At 44.2% G+C, this 16,058-nt stretch overlaps 1 protein-coding gene across 4 annotated transcripts in view; it reads left to right on the top strand.

Moving 5' to 3' along the window:
* The window catches only part of SLC7A1 (solute carrier family 7 member 1), a 40,919-nt gene extending 25,584 nt beyond the window's left edge, over window positions 1–15,335 (top strand). Inside the window, exons 12-14 of one of the 4 annotated variants that reach the window (XR_012715112.1) lie at window positions 11,816–11,926; window positions 12,022–12,090; window positions 14,290–15,335. Coding sequence is in view for 2 of the 4 variants with exons in the window: in XM_075265983.1 (XP_075122084.1) it covers window positions 2,722–2,876 (155 nt within the window). In the remaining 2 variants the exon portion in view is untranslated. Of the gene's footprint in view, window positions 1–2,721; window positions 6,353–11,815; window positions 11,974–12,021; window positions 12,091–14,289 lie in introns of those variants that run through there. The other 3 variants (XR_012715113.1, XM_075265984.1, XM_075265983.1) reach the window with 3 other exon arrangements.
* The last annotated feature ends 723 nt before the right edge of the window (window positions 15,336–16,058 follow it).

The raw sequence follows: 16,058 nt of genomic DNA, 5'->3' as shown, positions 1-16,058 counted from the left end.
GCATAGCCAATGTGCGGGATGAGACGTCTGGGTAGAGCTTGACAGAGGCATTCTCAAAAGGCACCGATCCCATATCCCAGGCACACCTCAGGATGTGTTCCTTGTCCGTGAAGTAATGTAGTCTACACAGAACGTCTCTAGGATTAGCAGGGTCAAGCGGGCCAGAACGTTGGACTCTATGCACACGGTCCATCATGAAGGTAGCATCCAGCGGGCGTTGAGTCGCCATATTGAAAATGGTATTAATACGGCTGATCAGATCATCCTGAGGGCCTTTTTCTGGCACTCCTCGTAATCGAATATTATTTCTGCGACCCCGGTTCTCCTGGTCATCCAGGAGCAAGGCAATTTGTTGAAGGCGGGCCTCAGAGTGGGTTTGATTGCTCTCCACTGCAGACAGGCGTTGTTCCAAAGAGGACAGTGTTTGATCAGTAGCGTCAGCCCTAGTAGTAAGTTGAGACACATCAGACTGGATCGCACCGAGGGCCTGTGCCTGGGATTGTTCCATTCGGGAAACTACAGCATCCAGGTCCTGTTTAGTGGGCAGAGCTTGAATAAGGTCCCGAAGTAGCTGAAAGTCCGCAGAGGCAATATGGGCTGCCGAGCAGGGCAGGGAGGCCGAATCCATGGATTGCACGTCATGTCCAGGGAGGGTGGCAGACAGTGAAGGAGGTGGCTGCGATTGGCGAAGCGGAGGAGATGGAGGAGCCATGTCATCAGTGCCAGACCCAGTAGCCGAGGTTCCAGATCGGGACAGGAAGGTAGAGATTGACGGTGAGTGAGTAAGAGAGCGACTCGGCGTGCGGGAAGGAGCAGTAGAGGTGTTAGGAAGTCTTCTGGACATATCACAATGAGAAGCGACCATAGAAGGTAAGGAAGGTACACTCGCAGTATCACCAGGCCTTACATGAGGCGGTCACACAGTTCCATAATCAAACCTGGTACCCATGAGGTGCAAAAGGAGCAATGGGAGAAGTGCTAGTTCCGTGGGGATATACTGCAGAACGTGGAACACACAGCAAGTGGAGGAAGGTGAGGAGCCCCCCCTGATGGTGGAGTAGGGGCTCAGCACTCCCTTCACACCACTGCAGTGCACGACAACAAAAAAAAAAAAAAAAAAATTTCCCTGCTAGAAAGGTCTCTGAAGAGGGTAAGAAAGTCCAAAAAACAGTAGGGAGTACTCAGAGTTAGCAGAATGTCCCAGCAGAAAGTGTCAGGATGGGAGCCAAAACAGCAGGGGGGGGTGAGGTGTCTCCACTTCAGGCAATGCAGGGAGGCCAGGCAGCAGGTAGAGCAAGGGGTTCAGAGAGCAGAAGAGTTCCCTTACACACTGCATTAACCCCTTCACCAGTGGAAGTGTTGTCAGTTAGTCCCAAGGGACACTGTCTATGTGTGCCAGATGTAAAGGGAGGGGGAGGGAGGCTCACATCAATAGTGCAGACAGAGCAAGGGTTCTCAGACCTTCAGCTATGGCCCTCTAGTATAGCAAGTTTACTGTTGTCCTGAGTGGAGAAGTATCAGTCCGTACATCCAGGTTCCCCTCCCCCCTTAGGCTGTAGCTGCAGTGGCTCCTGGTGTCTGCTGCAGGTGACGTTTATGTAGCAGAGCCTTGTTAGTATACTATGCAGCCTGGGAGGATGGTGGTGCGTCTGTGTCTCTCCCCGTGTGTTACCGACCTGACCTGAGCGCTTCAGCAGGCTGGGGTCAGATGCAGGTCAGAGCCTTCAGGCTGACACTTCCAGCAGGCCTCTCCGCAGGATTCCCTCTCTGAGGATGATGTCCCAGTGAAGCAGTGCAGTCTGTAGAAGGCCCACTGTCCCCCTGTCACTGGACAAGAGAACGGAACAGCAAGGCAGTGCAGTGGAGGAGAGGTGCTGCGAGAGGACTCTCCGTGTGTGTGCAGCAGCCGGAATCAAGATGGCGGAAGGCTTCAATCCGGACAGGTAGGCCGGAGATTCAAAGACAGCAGGCTCTGTTCGGAGGTGCCTGAAGTCGCCCCAAAAGTAGCTGTAGGGTTGGGGGATGTCCCTTGGAGCACAGGTCTTGAGTTTAGTGGCTTGGATCGGGTAGATGGTGATGGAGTAAGTTTGTAGTTAGCAGAGCTTCTATCTAGCACGTCTGCTCGTCCTGACAGCTAGCACAAATCCTTATTCTTCCAAATTTTGGCCTGTCATTGTAATAATACTATTTAATATCATTGTATTACACCTGCATAGGGTCAGCTTATATCATAATCTGACCCATGAGCTGCGGTATCAAAATTACCCTAAATTCCAATTTTCCTCCCACTAAAAGAGTGCCACACAATGGAAAATGAAGGGGATTTCCTCTACAATTTCCATCGCTGTTTTTCAGCTGCGGTCTTGCCGCAGAGAGTTTCGAGCCACGAACTCCAGGAGAAATCTGTCCTGGATTCAGGGACGAAATCCGTGGCAAATTCCTCCATGTGAACACTGTTTTGTCCTCAAGAGTGCAAGTCATACATTCTTGGTGCATTCTGGGGAAACACCCAATTTTCTAAAAGGGATTAAAAAAACCAAAACAAGGTGTCCTTGTTCCACAGACAGTGCCACATCTATCTGTAGGTTGTATCTGGTACTGCAGCTCAGCTCATGTGAATGGGGTTAAGCTTTAAAACCAAACGTGAACAGGTGTGGCGCTGTTTTCGGAAGAAAGCGACCAATGGCCTAAGTAACAGCTCTTCCTACTGTCTCTCTGCAGGTTTCGTCATATACTTCGGTTACGGCATATGGCACAGTAATGAAGCTCTTGGCTCCACACCAGAAACTAATAATGGAGATTACAAAAGGACCAATGTCTTGAATAATGAAAAACAAGCTTTTCTGGATGACCCAGAAGCTGCTAACAAAGTCTAAAGCCCGAAGCCTGAAGCCTGAATGGTACTAAAATAATCGGTCAAATAGGACTTCACCCAAAGCTTGTAACCTGCACAAAGCATACAATACCGAAAAAGTGGCAGCACCTCCAAGTGGTGAAACCAGAGCGCTGCTTGTCTACCATTGCTGCTATTGTCTTACAACACAATTTATGGATCTTGCTTTGAAAGAAGAGGCCCGCCGCGGTTATATCATGCTACGTGTCCTAAAGAAAATCATGAATCCTGTAACGCCGCAGCGGCGGGTCCTTACATTTTAGCCTATTGTTTTTGAATTTGGTCATGGGTGGAAATATCGAATCCAGTTGTGGGTATTGGAAAGAGAATATTAAATTGTTCACGGGGGCAGGAGGTCACTGAACGGGGGCTTTACAATGAGAATTGGGCGATATTATTAATTTCGACATGGAGTTTCCTGCCGATGATTCGTGCAGAGAAACGCGTTTACAGCCAAAATAGCACAAATTGTGTTCATTTTATACCTTGAAGAAAACTTAACTTATTGTTTTTAACCTTTTTTTATCTATTTTTTTTTTTCTATTATTATTCTTGTAGTGCAGGGCACTTAAAAGGGAGATCTCTTCCAATATTCCAGTCTTCTCAGTTTTTATATTGTACGCTAAACCCTATCAAATATAATGTATTAACCTTTTGGGTTTGGAGCCCAGCTGGCCATGTTCAATGCTAACTTGGTTGGTTGTGATGTAAAATCTGCGGGTTAGAGGGAACCACTGAGACGGCCTAAATCACTGTTATGGGGCCTGCTGAGATAGAAGGGGGGAGGTCTCTGCTTTAGGTGGTCCAAATCCCCTTCCCCATGGCCGTTTGGACCTACATTGGCTTTTTTTTTTTACTTCAAGCATTACAACGTGAGCTGACCATTTTAGTGGCTGGTCCATTGGTGAGGTGACGGTCCCTATAGGTTAGGATAGATCATTGACTATGGAAAGGTGGCAGGTCACGGTTCTCGGCAACCCTATTGTCTTTCCCCATGACAGTCTGGGCTTATGTTACACTTTTCCTAACCTCAAGCATTAAACGTAACAGAATAGTGGTCTGATCCATTTGTGAGACCAGCCTTGGTACTTGGAAGAGATGAGGAAGCGAGTGTCCTCGTAACCTGGGTCGGGTTGTGGCGATTTGATCTAGGACCATAAGCCTTCCTCCTCAAGATCTCATCCAAACCGTACTGCCATCAGTCTCTTCTGTCTCCCAGGCTGATGTCTAATTTTATCAAACCTACATTTATTTAATTATTATTATTCTCCACTATTTGTCACATGTTGAAGATACAAAACGGACACATTACATTAGACGTTATGGCATTCTTTATGCCAAGTATATTCCGGTCTGGTTGGCTGTTTTGGCTAAAACTTGAAGTATTAACAGATTTATGGCGAGTCTATTCTGAAAACAGTCAGCTGGCCAGAGGTTTGGATATTTCTCCTGAGATTATGTACATAAATGTGGATTGGTTAAGAAGATGTTATTGGGCCTACTTCACTGATGAGTCAAAGAGCGACATACAGTTTATTGCAACGTTTAATTTATTACATTCTCACGGGCAACACCATTGTACCTGAAACGCTTCAGTCTGCGTCTTGTTAGAAAATCTCTCATGGAATCTTTCCACCGTGCCTAGTACTGTGATACGTAACGTGTCCGCAATCTAAACTCAACACTTGGACCCTTATGAGATAAAAAAATGTTCTCCTCTTGAAGACACTGAGGTCGTCTCCTCTTCAAGAAACTCCTAATCTTCTGTAGATGGTCTTGCAATTGATTTTTATTTGGTGAAATGCTCACTCTGTAACTCGGTTGGACAGAACAGGAGTGGAAATTCTATGGATGTGTATCCAAAATGTCATACAATACAGTTTACTAGTGGTTTTGAGCCAATGTCCTCTGTAAGGAAAGCCTCTCATTTGTATAGGTGTTTATACCTCGGTTCTTCTACACATAACCCAAACTCAAAGATCTTCTGGGATAACTTGTCCGACAAGTCAACATTTTTACCAAAAGCTCAGAATAGGTTAAAAATCCACTGACCCTCCTTTGCTGCTTCCGTCCACCACTGGTCTCGTCTTCTAGGTCCATCGAGACCCACAGGAAAGGTATATTCAGCTTATCACTGGAGGCCGCAGTAACCCAGCTTAGCCAGTGACGGAGCCGTATTTCCTGTTTAAGAAGGACCAGGAAGTAGAAACCAATGGGTCTCCGACATGGTGGATACAAGAGTGGCCGAGGATCATGGAGACCTTTATAGAAAAAAAATGTACATATTATATAACCCCTTGTAATTTTTAACCAAGCTTATTTTATATGGATTATACTTAAGAATTTCTAGATCCTGGACGATGAATTCTAGAGAGTGGCGATAGAGCTTGGGCTTTGGTTATTTTTTAGGGGTTTTACAAAACCCTTTGTGCCTCTGCTAACTTTGGACCTGACCTTGTTTCTGACAGCGGTTAGTCTTCTAAGGGTTAGTTCAGACGGGGTTCTTTGAGGCGGAGGACGCCTCAGGTTCTGGTCCAAAAGCCGGATAGCCGCGACTGAAAGCCGGTGCACTGCACCACCATCCACCCCCGCACTCCGCTCCAGGTTAGGCCCAGTGAATGGGCCTAGTCCGGAGGAGGGAGTGTCTTCCGGACAAATCACGAGGTGAAACGGCCTGAAGAATGAGCATCTCGCTTCTTTTTCCGGGTGCCGGAAAACACTCCTGACCGGCGCCCATTGATTTCGATCCTTATTTCTCCTAATGTCTACCATTTGGAGGACACTTACGGAGAATGAGCCATCAAATGGCTGTTATAACACGGTGGGATGACCACATTGTAAATTCTACTCTGGTCCAAGATCTTTGGAACGACACTTGGCCAATACACATGATAATACAATGTCCAATTGGGTACAGGGAAGAGCTAGCCATATATTGTGACCTAACCCTTGTATAGTGTTCTTATTATTCCATACTAGTAATGACCTGTTACTTGGGGTACATGTTCACACTGTTAGGCCTTGCCTAAATGTCGTGGACAGAATATGAGTTGTTTTCAGTGATAATCCGATGCTGGAAGTTTCTAGTTCTGTCGCTTTCCTGGACATATGTACACTCACCGGCCACTTTATTAGGTACACCTGTCCAACTGCTCGTTAACACTTAATTTCTAAATTTCTAATCAGCCAATCACATGGCGGCAACTCAGTGCATTTAGGCATGTAGACATGGTCAAGACAATCTCCTGCAGTTCAAACCGAGCATCAGTATGGGGAAGAAAGGTGATTTGAGTGCCTTTGAACGTGGCATGGTTGTTGGTGCCAGAAGGGCTGGTCTGAGTATTTCAGAAACTGCTGATCTACTGGGATTTTCACGCACAACCATCTCTAGGGTTTACAGAGAATGGTCCGAAAAAGAAAAAACATCCAGTGAGCGGCAGTTCTGTGGGCGGAAATGCGTTGTTGATGCCAGAGGTCAGAGGAGAATGGCCAGACTGGTTCGAGCTGATAGAAAGGCAACAGTGACTCAAATAGCCACCCGTTACAACCAAGGTAGCCAGAAGAGCATCTCTGAACGCACAGTACGTCGAACTTTGAGGCAGATGGGCTACAGCAGCAGAAGACCACACCGGGTGCCACTCCTTTCAGCTAAGAACAGGAAACTGAGGCTACAATTTGCACAAGCTCATCGAAATTGGACAATTGAAGATTGGAAAAACGTTGCCTGGTCTGATGAGTCTCGATTTCTGCTGCGACATTCGGATGGTAGGGTCAGAATTTGGCGTCAACAACATGAAAGCATGGATCCATCCTGCCTTGTATCAACGGTTCAGGCTGGTGGTGGTGGTGTCATGGTGTGGGGAATATTTTCTTGGCACTCTTTGGGCCCCTTGGTACCAATTGAGCATCGTTGCAACGCCAAAGCCTACCTGAGTATTGTTGCTGACCATGTCCATCCCTTTATGACCACAATGTACCCAACATCTGATGGCTACTTTCAGCAGGATAATGCGCCATGTCATAAAGCTGGAATCATCTCAGACTGGTTTCTTGAACATGACAATGAGTTCACTGTACTCCAATGGCCTCCACAGTCACCAGATCTCAATCCAATAGAGCATCTTTGGGATGTGGTGGAACGGGAGATTCGCATCATGGATGTGCAGCCGACAAATCTGCGGCAACTGTGTGATGCCATCATGTCAATATGGACCAAAATCTCTGAGGAATGCTTCCAGCACCTTGTTGTATCTATGCCACGAAGAATTGAGGCAGTTCTGAAGGCAAAAGGGGGTCCAACCCGTTACTAGCATGGTGTACCTAATAAAGTGGCCGGTGAGTGTAAATATAACTAACAAAATGTATATAGAGAATTTTTTTTTTCAACTTTTTTTTTCAACTTTTTTTTTTTTTTGGTCCTATATAAAAGCCATAAGATTTCTTGACTTTTCTTAGTGGGAGGCACATTTCTTCTAACAATCCTTATTTATTGTGTAGTCTTGTCTGTTTCAGTAGATTGTAACAGTCTGGTGCTTTGGTTTTATACAGAGACCATACTGTAAATTATAATCTGCGGATTGCCTCTTAAGGTTTTCATAGTCCTATACCCCAGGGACCTGGGCCTTGGCCATCTTGTTATACAGAAGTCAGGTGGCTAGGAGACACAGTGCTACCCCAGTGCCGAGTCTCTTCCAAGGTTCGTTGGGGTCCCATCGGTTGAACACCTACCAATGATAAAGCGATGGCATCCTATTAATATGCCCTCACGTCGTATGATGGCAAAAACCCATTTCCAGGAATTCGAGACACTTTAACTAATATATTAGAGAACTGCAATGTAAGCAATATCCTGATAGAACGTCACTATTGGAGATGTCCCTTCTATCAACGGCTGCCGCACCACGAATGTGTACATGGAGACCCGGAAATTTGCGGGAAATCACATACCGTTTTCTTTATAGCACTTGAATGTCTAACTTATAAAGGGACAGAAAATCTATTTTTATTAATTCAACCCAAGATGGGTTTTTTTTGTACATTGTTACTAAAGGGTGTTCACAAGTATATATCTGTATCGGTGCCCTCCAACTTGTGCCGCAGGACTCTACCATCATTCAAGTTGTGATAGCAGTTGGTTGAGGACCACCGGTGTCTAGATTGTATAAATTGGGGCCCTTTAGGCTGCATTCATTCCAGTGATATTTTATCTGAACCTCATAAATTGCTAGAATTGGGACACCATCCCACCAAAGGAAAAAAAAAAAATCCATATCCACCGCGGTGAGGGTAGACAACCCATATACTAGTATGAAAGCAGCCTAATAGTGGTAGGAAGGAAATGACTACTGCATATCCACGAAGGAGATGCCCACGGGTCCATAATGCCCATTTGACCTGTTCATTTTTTATAAAGTTTTTAAATTTGTATTAAATTATAAAAATTCCTTTAATCCAATATGAATCGGACCTAATCTGTGTCATGACATCAGATGATCACCTATCTGTAATATGACCACAGATCAATATCACCTCTGTTTGGACTAAACTTGAATCACCAAGAAGCCCATTGGGTAAAATGTGACCCTATGAAACCTGGAAGCTCAATAGAAATTGTTAACCTAAAATCTGCTGCTATATCTTTACAAGGAATATTCAAATTGGTTTTGTCACCTCCTTAATCTTTCTGGATTATCAGATGCTGAATTAAAGGGATCTTTGCTGCATATTCTATAACCCTATCTCTATTATTCCCACTGACTCTGTGCCTTTCGTTCCTGTAGTCTACTTTCTTATTCTGTTTTTGCTATAGTGCTCTATGTAGGCCCTTTTTGTTTACCGCTTTGTGTTCCGTATGTCCGTTGTCGATTTTTCGAGCAGTGCGACTTCGCAGTGGTTTGTACATTTGTCGTAGTTTTCCTTCTGTAAATAGGTTTCTATTTATCTTATTTTAATTATCTTATTAGATATTTTGTCGCTTTATTCGCTCTGTTTTTGTATTTGTAAATTCCTTAAGATGTGAGCATAGTTCTGAAATGTACAGTTGTGAAACTGCTGCGTGTGGCAAATAATAAAAGTCGTACATTCTTAGTTCCAGTCTCCTTTATTTTTAATTTTTTTTTGGTTATGGTTAGTAATCCTAACTTACATTCACAAATGTACCGGCACTCTCTCCCTCTCTCCAAACACTGTGTGTGGCAGTGGCCCGGTGCCCTCTATCTTCTCTTTTACACCAAGGAGGAGGTGGCACCTGACATCTGGTCTTGTAGGTAGCCAAGCTGACAACATAGTACCGTCTGGGAGGTAGGCCCCAGGAGGCAGATTCAGGAATGGGTGAGTAGATTTTGCTCTAGTGGATCACTTGTCCAGGATGGTTGGGAGCTACGGTATACCTATTCTCCATCTCCGTGACAATAACCTAGCTCTGGAGGCGCTGACTGTAACTAGGGCTTATTTTTGGAGACACTGGATACTTATACTCACCTCTCCTGGGCTTTTAAAGATCCCAAGCATCCTCTTTAGGACTTCTTCATCCTGTGACTGAGGTCTCTCATACCAATGGGACACACTGGCATAATGAAGTCAATCACAGACCCCAGCAGTGACCTCTTGGGTGCATGACCACAGTCGCAGGCAAAAGAAAACCAAAGGGGATGCAGAGGAGAGGTGAGATAAGGTGAGCAGAAGAGTATTTTTCTCCATCACCTCCCCTGGACCGCTGACTATTATACTCTGGGGTCTGAGGCGACCTCAGGGTATAATGATAGCACCAAACCTCATGAATATTCATCGAATTTTATGAGGTGTGCTTGAAGTGGCTCAAGGGGGAAAATTGGAAGCATATTATACTGTGTGGCGGGCCACTGTGGAGCGTATAGTCTTCCATGCGAGGGGTCACTGTGGAGCATATACTGTGGGGGGCCTCTTCACTATGCACATCACACGCCATCTGTTTTATAGCTGACGTGATATTATTACAGGCAGTAATAACATTGCGCGGTCACTATAAAACAGATCCTGTGCAATGTAAATAGTGAAGGGGTCACAGCGCTTGCAAAAGTACAACAGTATCATGAAAGGGTTGATCAGCAGGGGCGCTGGGGGTTGAACCACCATTGATCTTATAGATCTCTTAGACTGTTAGGACTCTACAGATCAAATATTTACCAGAACATGCAACTCCCAGTATTGTTTCCATGTCCATGGTGGGCGCTACTCACTCAATGTATTCAGAACTGCAGTTGTGGGTACTATAGTATTTTCCCTATCAAGAGATACCATTGTGGCACCCGTAACCGTCACCATCAAGATTACTGTAGTGAGGGGGCCCTGGTAAAAGTTTGCATTGGGGCCTGAGCCTAAATCAGAACTGTACCTCATACTATTGTGATCCATACTCTGCAATATTTCTGCCAACCCTCATGGTCATCCTGCCCCCCTCTCTTATATACAGTTCTATATACTGTTCACAGAACATTGGGGATTTCCATCATATAAGACAAGACTCGGACTACATATCATGTGAGGAGATCATTTTTTATTATTATTGACAGTGGAAACCACCAAATTTTCAGTAGCTAACAAAAAAAAGGATGCAGTTCATGGAACAAACAAAGATGATGGATCGAGCACAGGGTTTTATGTCACAATGTATAGGGTGCACAGGCGACACATCTTGTACCGATACAACCGCACTTATTGCTATTTTATTTGGAAGCTGCTATTTTAAAACAAATTTACATACAGAATCCAGAGGGGTTTCATATAGACAATCCCTGTCGACATACCCAACAAGAGCACACGGTCCCCCAAATGGAATCCCCCTCCTATGAGTTCTAGCTGGGGATTCATCTATTAATCCACTGCAGCATGGGAAATATATAGTCGGGAACTGATAGGCCTGGACCTATGCTGTGTATTTTCTTTAATCCATACAATAACTCGATATTTTGCAAATACATTACTTTTTGGTTCTGAGTCACAACCTGTATTATAGTCCATAGCTGCATTCACAGATCTGGTTGCTTCAGAGCTGAATTGCCAGAATACCTGCACAGAAAGTGTTCTCTTTATACAAAGTATGTACGCGGCCCATTTCCCATAGATGGTACTTGGTCATTGGCAAAGACCCTAAGGCTTTATGCAGCGCGCTGCAGGATAAACCGTGGTGGCAACGCATCACAGTTTTTCCTGTAGCGCTTTTCACAAAGTCTGCAGACTTTCTGTTTCTGATATCTATAGGGAAACCGCCAGAGTTTTTGTAGGTATAATTGACATTCTGCAATTTCCAAAACCAAGACGGTTTTGGAAATCAGAGTGTCCACTGCACATATTTTTTTGCATTGTGTGGATGGGATTCCATGTGGTTTTAACCTACCTGGGGCCACAGCCAGAAACGTGGCGTTATACAGTAACCGCAAAGTGGATGGGATTCATGTGAATCCCATGCCCACTTTGCTTTAAAATCCGCAGCGCGAACACGCTGCGATTTCCAAAACCAGCGGTTTTCGAAATCACAGTATGTTAATTATATCTACGGAAACGCCGTCGGCTTTCCCGTAGATATAAAGGTAACAGAAAAAATCCTCTGAAACCTTATTCTTTAATATTAATGATATGTCAGGATTTCACATCCCAATCACAAATAAGGTGCCCCTTGGACAGTGCGGCATGACCATATGGCCCAATCTGATGCACACATGACATGGCGCCCAGAACAGAAGCTTGTGGTTTCTTCAAGTGCAACAGAACCCTGATGTGACTTATAGGAAGTCCTTGTACCAAATGCCCGACCTGTCAAGACAACCAGCAGAAGTGAATTTTTCGCTATAGTGAATAATACAGGCTTTAATTCCGGATCAGTGGAACATTAGAAAAGTACAATGTACTGATAATCCAATGCTTTATGCAATTTTCTTATTTCAGAATTTTTGCTTGGATTGTACAGTCCATGAAAGTGAATTGGGAAGCAACAATACACTGAAAAGAAATGACGCATCCACTACTTTAAGACCATTTTCACACAGTCAGTATTTGGTAAGTATTTTCCATCCGTGTTTGTAAGCCAAAACCAGAAGTGGGTCCAAAACACAAAAGATGAACAAAACTTATTATACTGTTTCTCTGTACAGGGTCCACTTCTGGTTTTGGCTGACGACTGTGTGATTGCAGTTCTCCCCTGACCACTGCATCCTGTACAGGTAATACCGTCATGTAGAACTGTCTCTATATTCCCTTTGTAGGGTGCATGTACCAATGTAGTACCATTATTCAATGGCCACTAACTTTTCAACAATCTTTGCGTAAACCATTAGTGCAAGCAAATATAAGAAATATTGTAATATATCTTATCAGAGAAAAATGCCCCTTTCTGCACTCATCTGCTGGGGCAAAACAGAGTGAAGGGCAGAGATGTGTCATATCATAACCCACAATGGAAATCTAGGAAAAGGGGACAGGGAACAAGTGAGCAGAAACCTAGTGACAGAGAAGTGGCACAGCTAAAGGGCAAGTTTCTGTCTCAGCCCAAGTGCTTTATTCACATCGATACAAGTCAGTGCTTCTCTAATATCTTAAATGATAATGCTGAAGCTTTCTGTATGCAGTCTATGGGAGACAATATATCGGCTAGTGTCCACTCACCTACTCAAAGTGAACTGAAATTAGAGACGGAATCTGCAGAGAAGAAAGCTATATAAGTCTCATAACAATAAGAATGTTATCTCAGATTAATATATTATACACACACACAATGTATTATTGATTTATGCAAAGCTTGTTGAAAAGTTATATTTCCTTGACAGAGGGAACAGGTTTTATACTACCGCTTCCTTCAGTTCCATTGGCAGTGAAGACTGTACACTTCATTATCATACTACAGTATATGTTACTTGGCTATAGGCCATATTACATATTCAGGACTGTAGCTTTTAAGTTTGTGTAGGGGGGGGGGGGGAACACGACTACTTTATCATAAAGAGATCCAGCAAATGTAAAATCCAGCATCATTGTAATCTAGTTCATTATTCTTCTCTTACACTGTTTTGGTTGGTCAGTGTCTGGCTTTCAAGAAACCTAGTCAGATGGACCTGGGATTAAATCAATTCTCTTGCAGAGGTAAGACCCATCTGCAGACAGCTGTTTTAACATCTTCGCCCTTCATCATTGCATAGTAGGGTACCGATTGGTTAGGTAAGAGGCCATATATGTAGATCAGGAGGAGTACTGTGACACTACACACTTGAAGAAAGGGACCTCTTTAAAGGAGGCATAGTACATCTCCTGACCCACATTTATGTTCTATCACCTAGCTAAATCATTACCCTGCTTTATCCTGGTGAGGCCATGACCCAAAAACAGCTGTGTGTGGATGGGTCTCTATTGCTTCAGGAGGATATGTTCTGGTTTAAAGGGGCTCTGTCACTAGATTTTCGTGTTTTTAGCTAAAGATATGCCTGAATAGCCTTTAAAAAGGCTATTCAGGTGCTGCTAATAGTTTGTAGAAAGACCCCCCCGCCGTTTTTTGTTAATTAGCATGGAAATCGATATGCAAATCGGCTCCACCGTGCATAGTGGGCGTTTCGTGCACCCCCTTGCGTCATACATTCTGGACGCCCACCACTGCCTCCAAGCGCTCCTCATCCTCCTGCTTATTCACTGCCTCCAGTGTCGGCGGTTTCTATTGAAGTCACACCCGCGCGCAGTAGCGCTCCCTCTGGCGTGTTACTGCGCATGCTCCAGCACTTGTTCTCTACAGGAAAATGGCACTGGAGCATGCACAGTAGAGCACCGGAGGGAGTGCTATTGCACGCACACGTGATTTGAATAGAAACCGCTGATGATGGAGGCGGTGAATAAGCAGGAGGAGGAGGGCTTGGAGGCAGCGGTGGGCGTCCAGAACGTATGACGCAATGAGGTGCACGGAACGCATACCTTGCACCCTGGAGCTTATTTGCATATCGATTTCCACAGTAATTAACAAAAACGCAGGGGGGGGGTCTTTCTACAAACGATTAGCACCTGAGTAGCCTTTTTAAAGGTATAAAAACACGAAAATCTAGTGATAGAGCCCCTTTAATACTGAGATACTAGGCCTCTTGAAAGCAAGGCACACATCGTTGGGGAACTAACTTCCAAAAGGTGGCACTAAGATAATAGTTTTCGTTTTGTGTGTTATTTGTGTATTCACGTGTCAGTAGGAAAAGTGTAAAAACTTTCAGCAAACATAACTGGAATACAAAGAAAAGAGAAAAGGAACATGAACTGTATTAAGATGCTGGACTGTACATATGCTGGGTACATAGTCAATGGCGGAGTAGTCCTGAGGACATTCACAGAAGTTATACCAAGGGAAATTTTTACAGAAAAAAATAACTTGTGCTCTCTCTCTTATTCAATAGTGATGCAACCTTGTGATCTGAAGCAGTCACTAGTTTCCTCTCTGTATGACCAAAATTCCTAAAGAAACACGGCAGGCAAAACGGAGACGGCCTGGTGGAGTGGTGGGAGACAAAAGCGTCCTACGCTGCCCCCTCAGACTCTCCAGTATGCGTACTGTACCACTGCAGTGGCGTATTCCTTTAAGTTACAATGTTAGTAGTCAGGATACAGAATTGATACATAGAAATAAAACTAAATTCTATTTTATAAGTACAAGAAACCCATGGAGCCACAATCACACCTAATAAGGGGCCCAACCATGGGCCGAGTCCTGTGACACTGTAGTTCATGGCATTGCAACACACAAGCTTGAAGGTGGTCCGTATGATGGTAGTCTTGTATCTTTGGCCACCCTTGCAGCCTGGTGTTAAGAGATTTTGGCAAATGAGAGTAACTGTAAGCCATTCTATATGGCGGAGAACAATCTGAGAATCTCCGCTGATTTTGTCATAATTCTTCCATGTTACAAACAGACGTTTCATTCTCTAATGCCATAAATGGAGACAGACAAGAAAATCTAACAGGAGAAGCAAAAAGTCGGAGAGGCCATTACCACCCTCAGTATTATCATTACAGAAGGACAAGGGTCCACCCCGATCCGTGCCAAACAACCCTTGTTACACAGTGTTGTGGATGAGGTTAGTAAGGTGTAAACGGACGTATCCTCATCACTTTGGAAAGTGAGGGTTCATGCCATCCATCTACACTAGTACTGATAGTTTTTAGATGAAGGTACTTGGTTAACGCAATGTCAACTTATGGAGTGTTACCTAAAAAATAAAAAGTTTAATAAATACATCGTTTTCCATCTTGGGTAAAACATGGACACTCCCTGAGAGAAGGTATTGTTGCTAAAGTAAAGCAAGCATTTTACATTATTGGGCGCAGTCCATGAGGCCTTCATGTTCTGGTTGGGGTCAAGCAAAAGGGAACGTCCTCTCAGCCTTTGTTAATCTAAATACAGTTGTCCAGAATTGGATTCATGTCTTATCAAAGACAGGAAAGCCTTCTGGGTCATGGATGACCCAAGAATATATCAAGTAGATAACTAGTGGATAAAAGTCGGTCTAAGACACTCAAGAATGACTGTGACCAATGGTGAACCAACAAAAAGTTGACATCCAAGTTAAAAACATCACTACTCATTGGTCAATCCAAAGAACAGCTGCTCACCAGCCAAAAACTCCATGGACAAACTTGTTTTAGCCCAATATTTGTATGTTGGGAGTCAGTCATTCATGTAAAAATTTCATGTGACCGATGGCCTAAACAATCCAACCTTTTTTAAGTTTCACGTCTAATGTGGACAGCTTTGCATGGTGTCTACTGACAGTGCAAGGTAGGTGAGATACAAAGCAGATAAGTCTCACTTATCTAGATGGTCTCAGTAGTTTTAATCCACCTCATGTCACATTGTATTCTGAAGTGTCCGATGGACAATCTCTTATTGTGAAGCTTCTTGAACACTCAGTCAGCACTTCCTAACCCCGACCCCTCTGCCTCTGGGAGGGGCTCGATCTAGAAGACCACTAAAAACAATCACTCAAGAGAGGAAGGAGTTGGGAGTGTTGACTGCAGAGAGTCCAGGATACTTTACAATTAGACTGAGTGCACATGCGGTTTTTTGGTCCGGAAACTGAGGCAGAGGCCGCCTCAGTTTCCAGACCAAAAATCGGGTAGCCGTGACTGGATGCCGGTGCAGTGCACCGGCCTCCAGTCACACACTCCA

This window comes from Leptodactylus fuscus, chromosome 2, assembly GCF_031893055.1.
Source record: "Leptodactylus fuscus isolate aLepFus1 chromosome 2, aLepFus1.hap2, whole genome shotgun sequence".
In the NCBI taxonomy this organism is placed as follows: domain Eukaryota; kingdom Metazoa; phylum Chordata; class Amphibia; order Anura; family Leptodactylidae; genus Leptodactylus; species Leptodactylus fuscus.
Note: the sequence above shows the minus strand (reverse complement) of the source record. Positions and strands in the feature narration are given on the sequence as shown.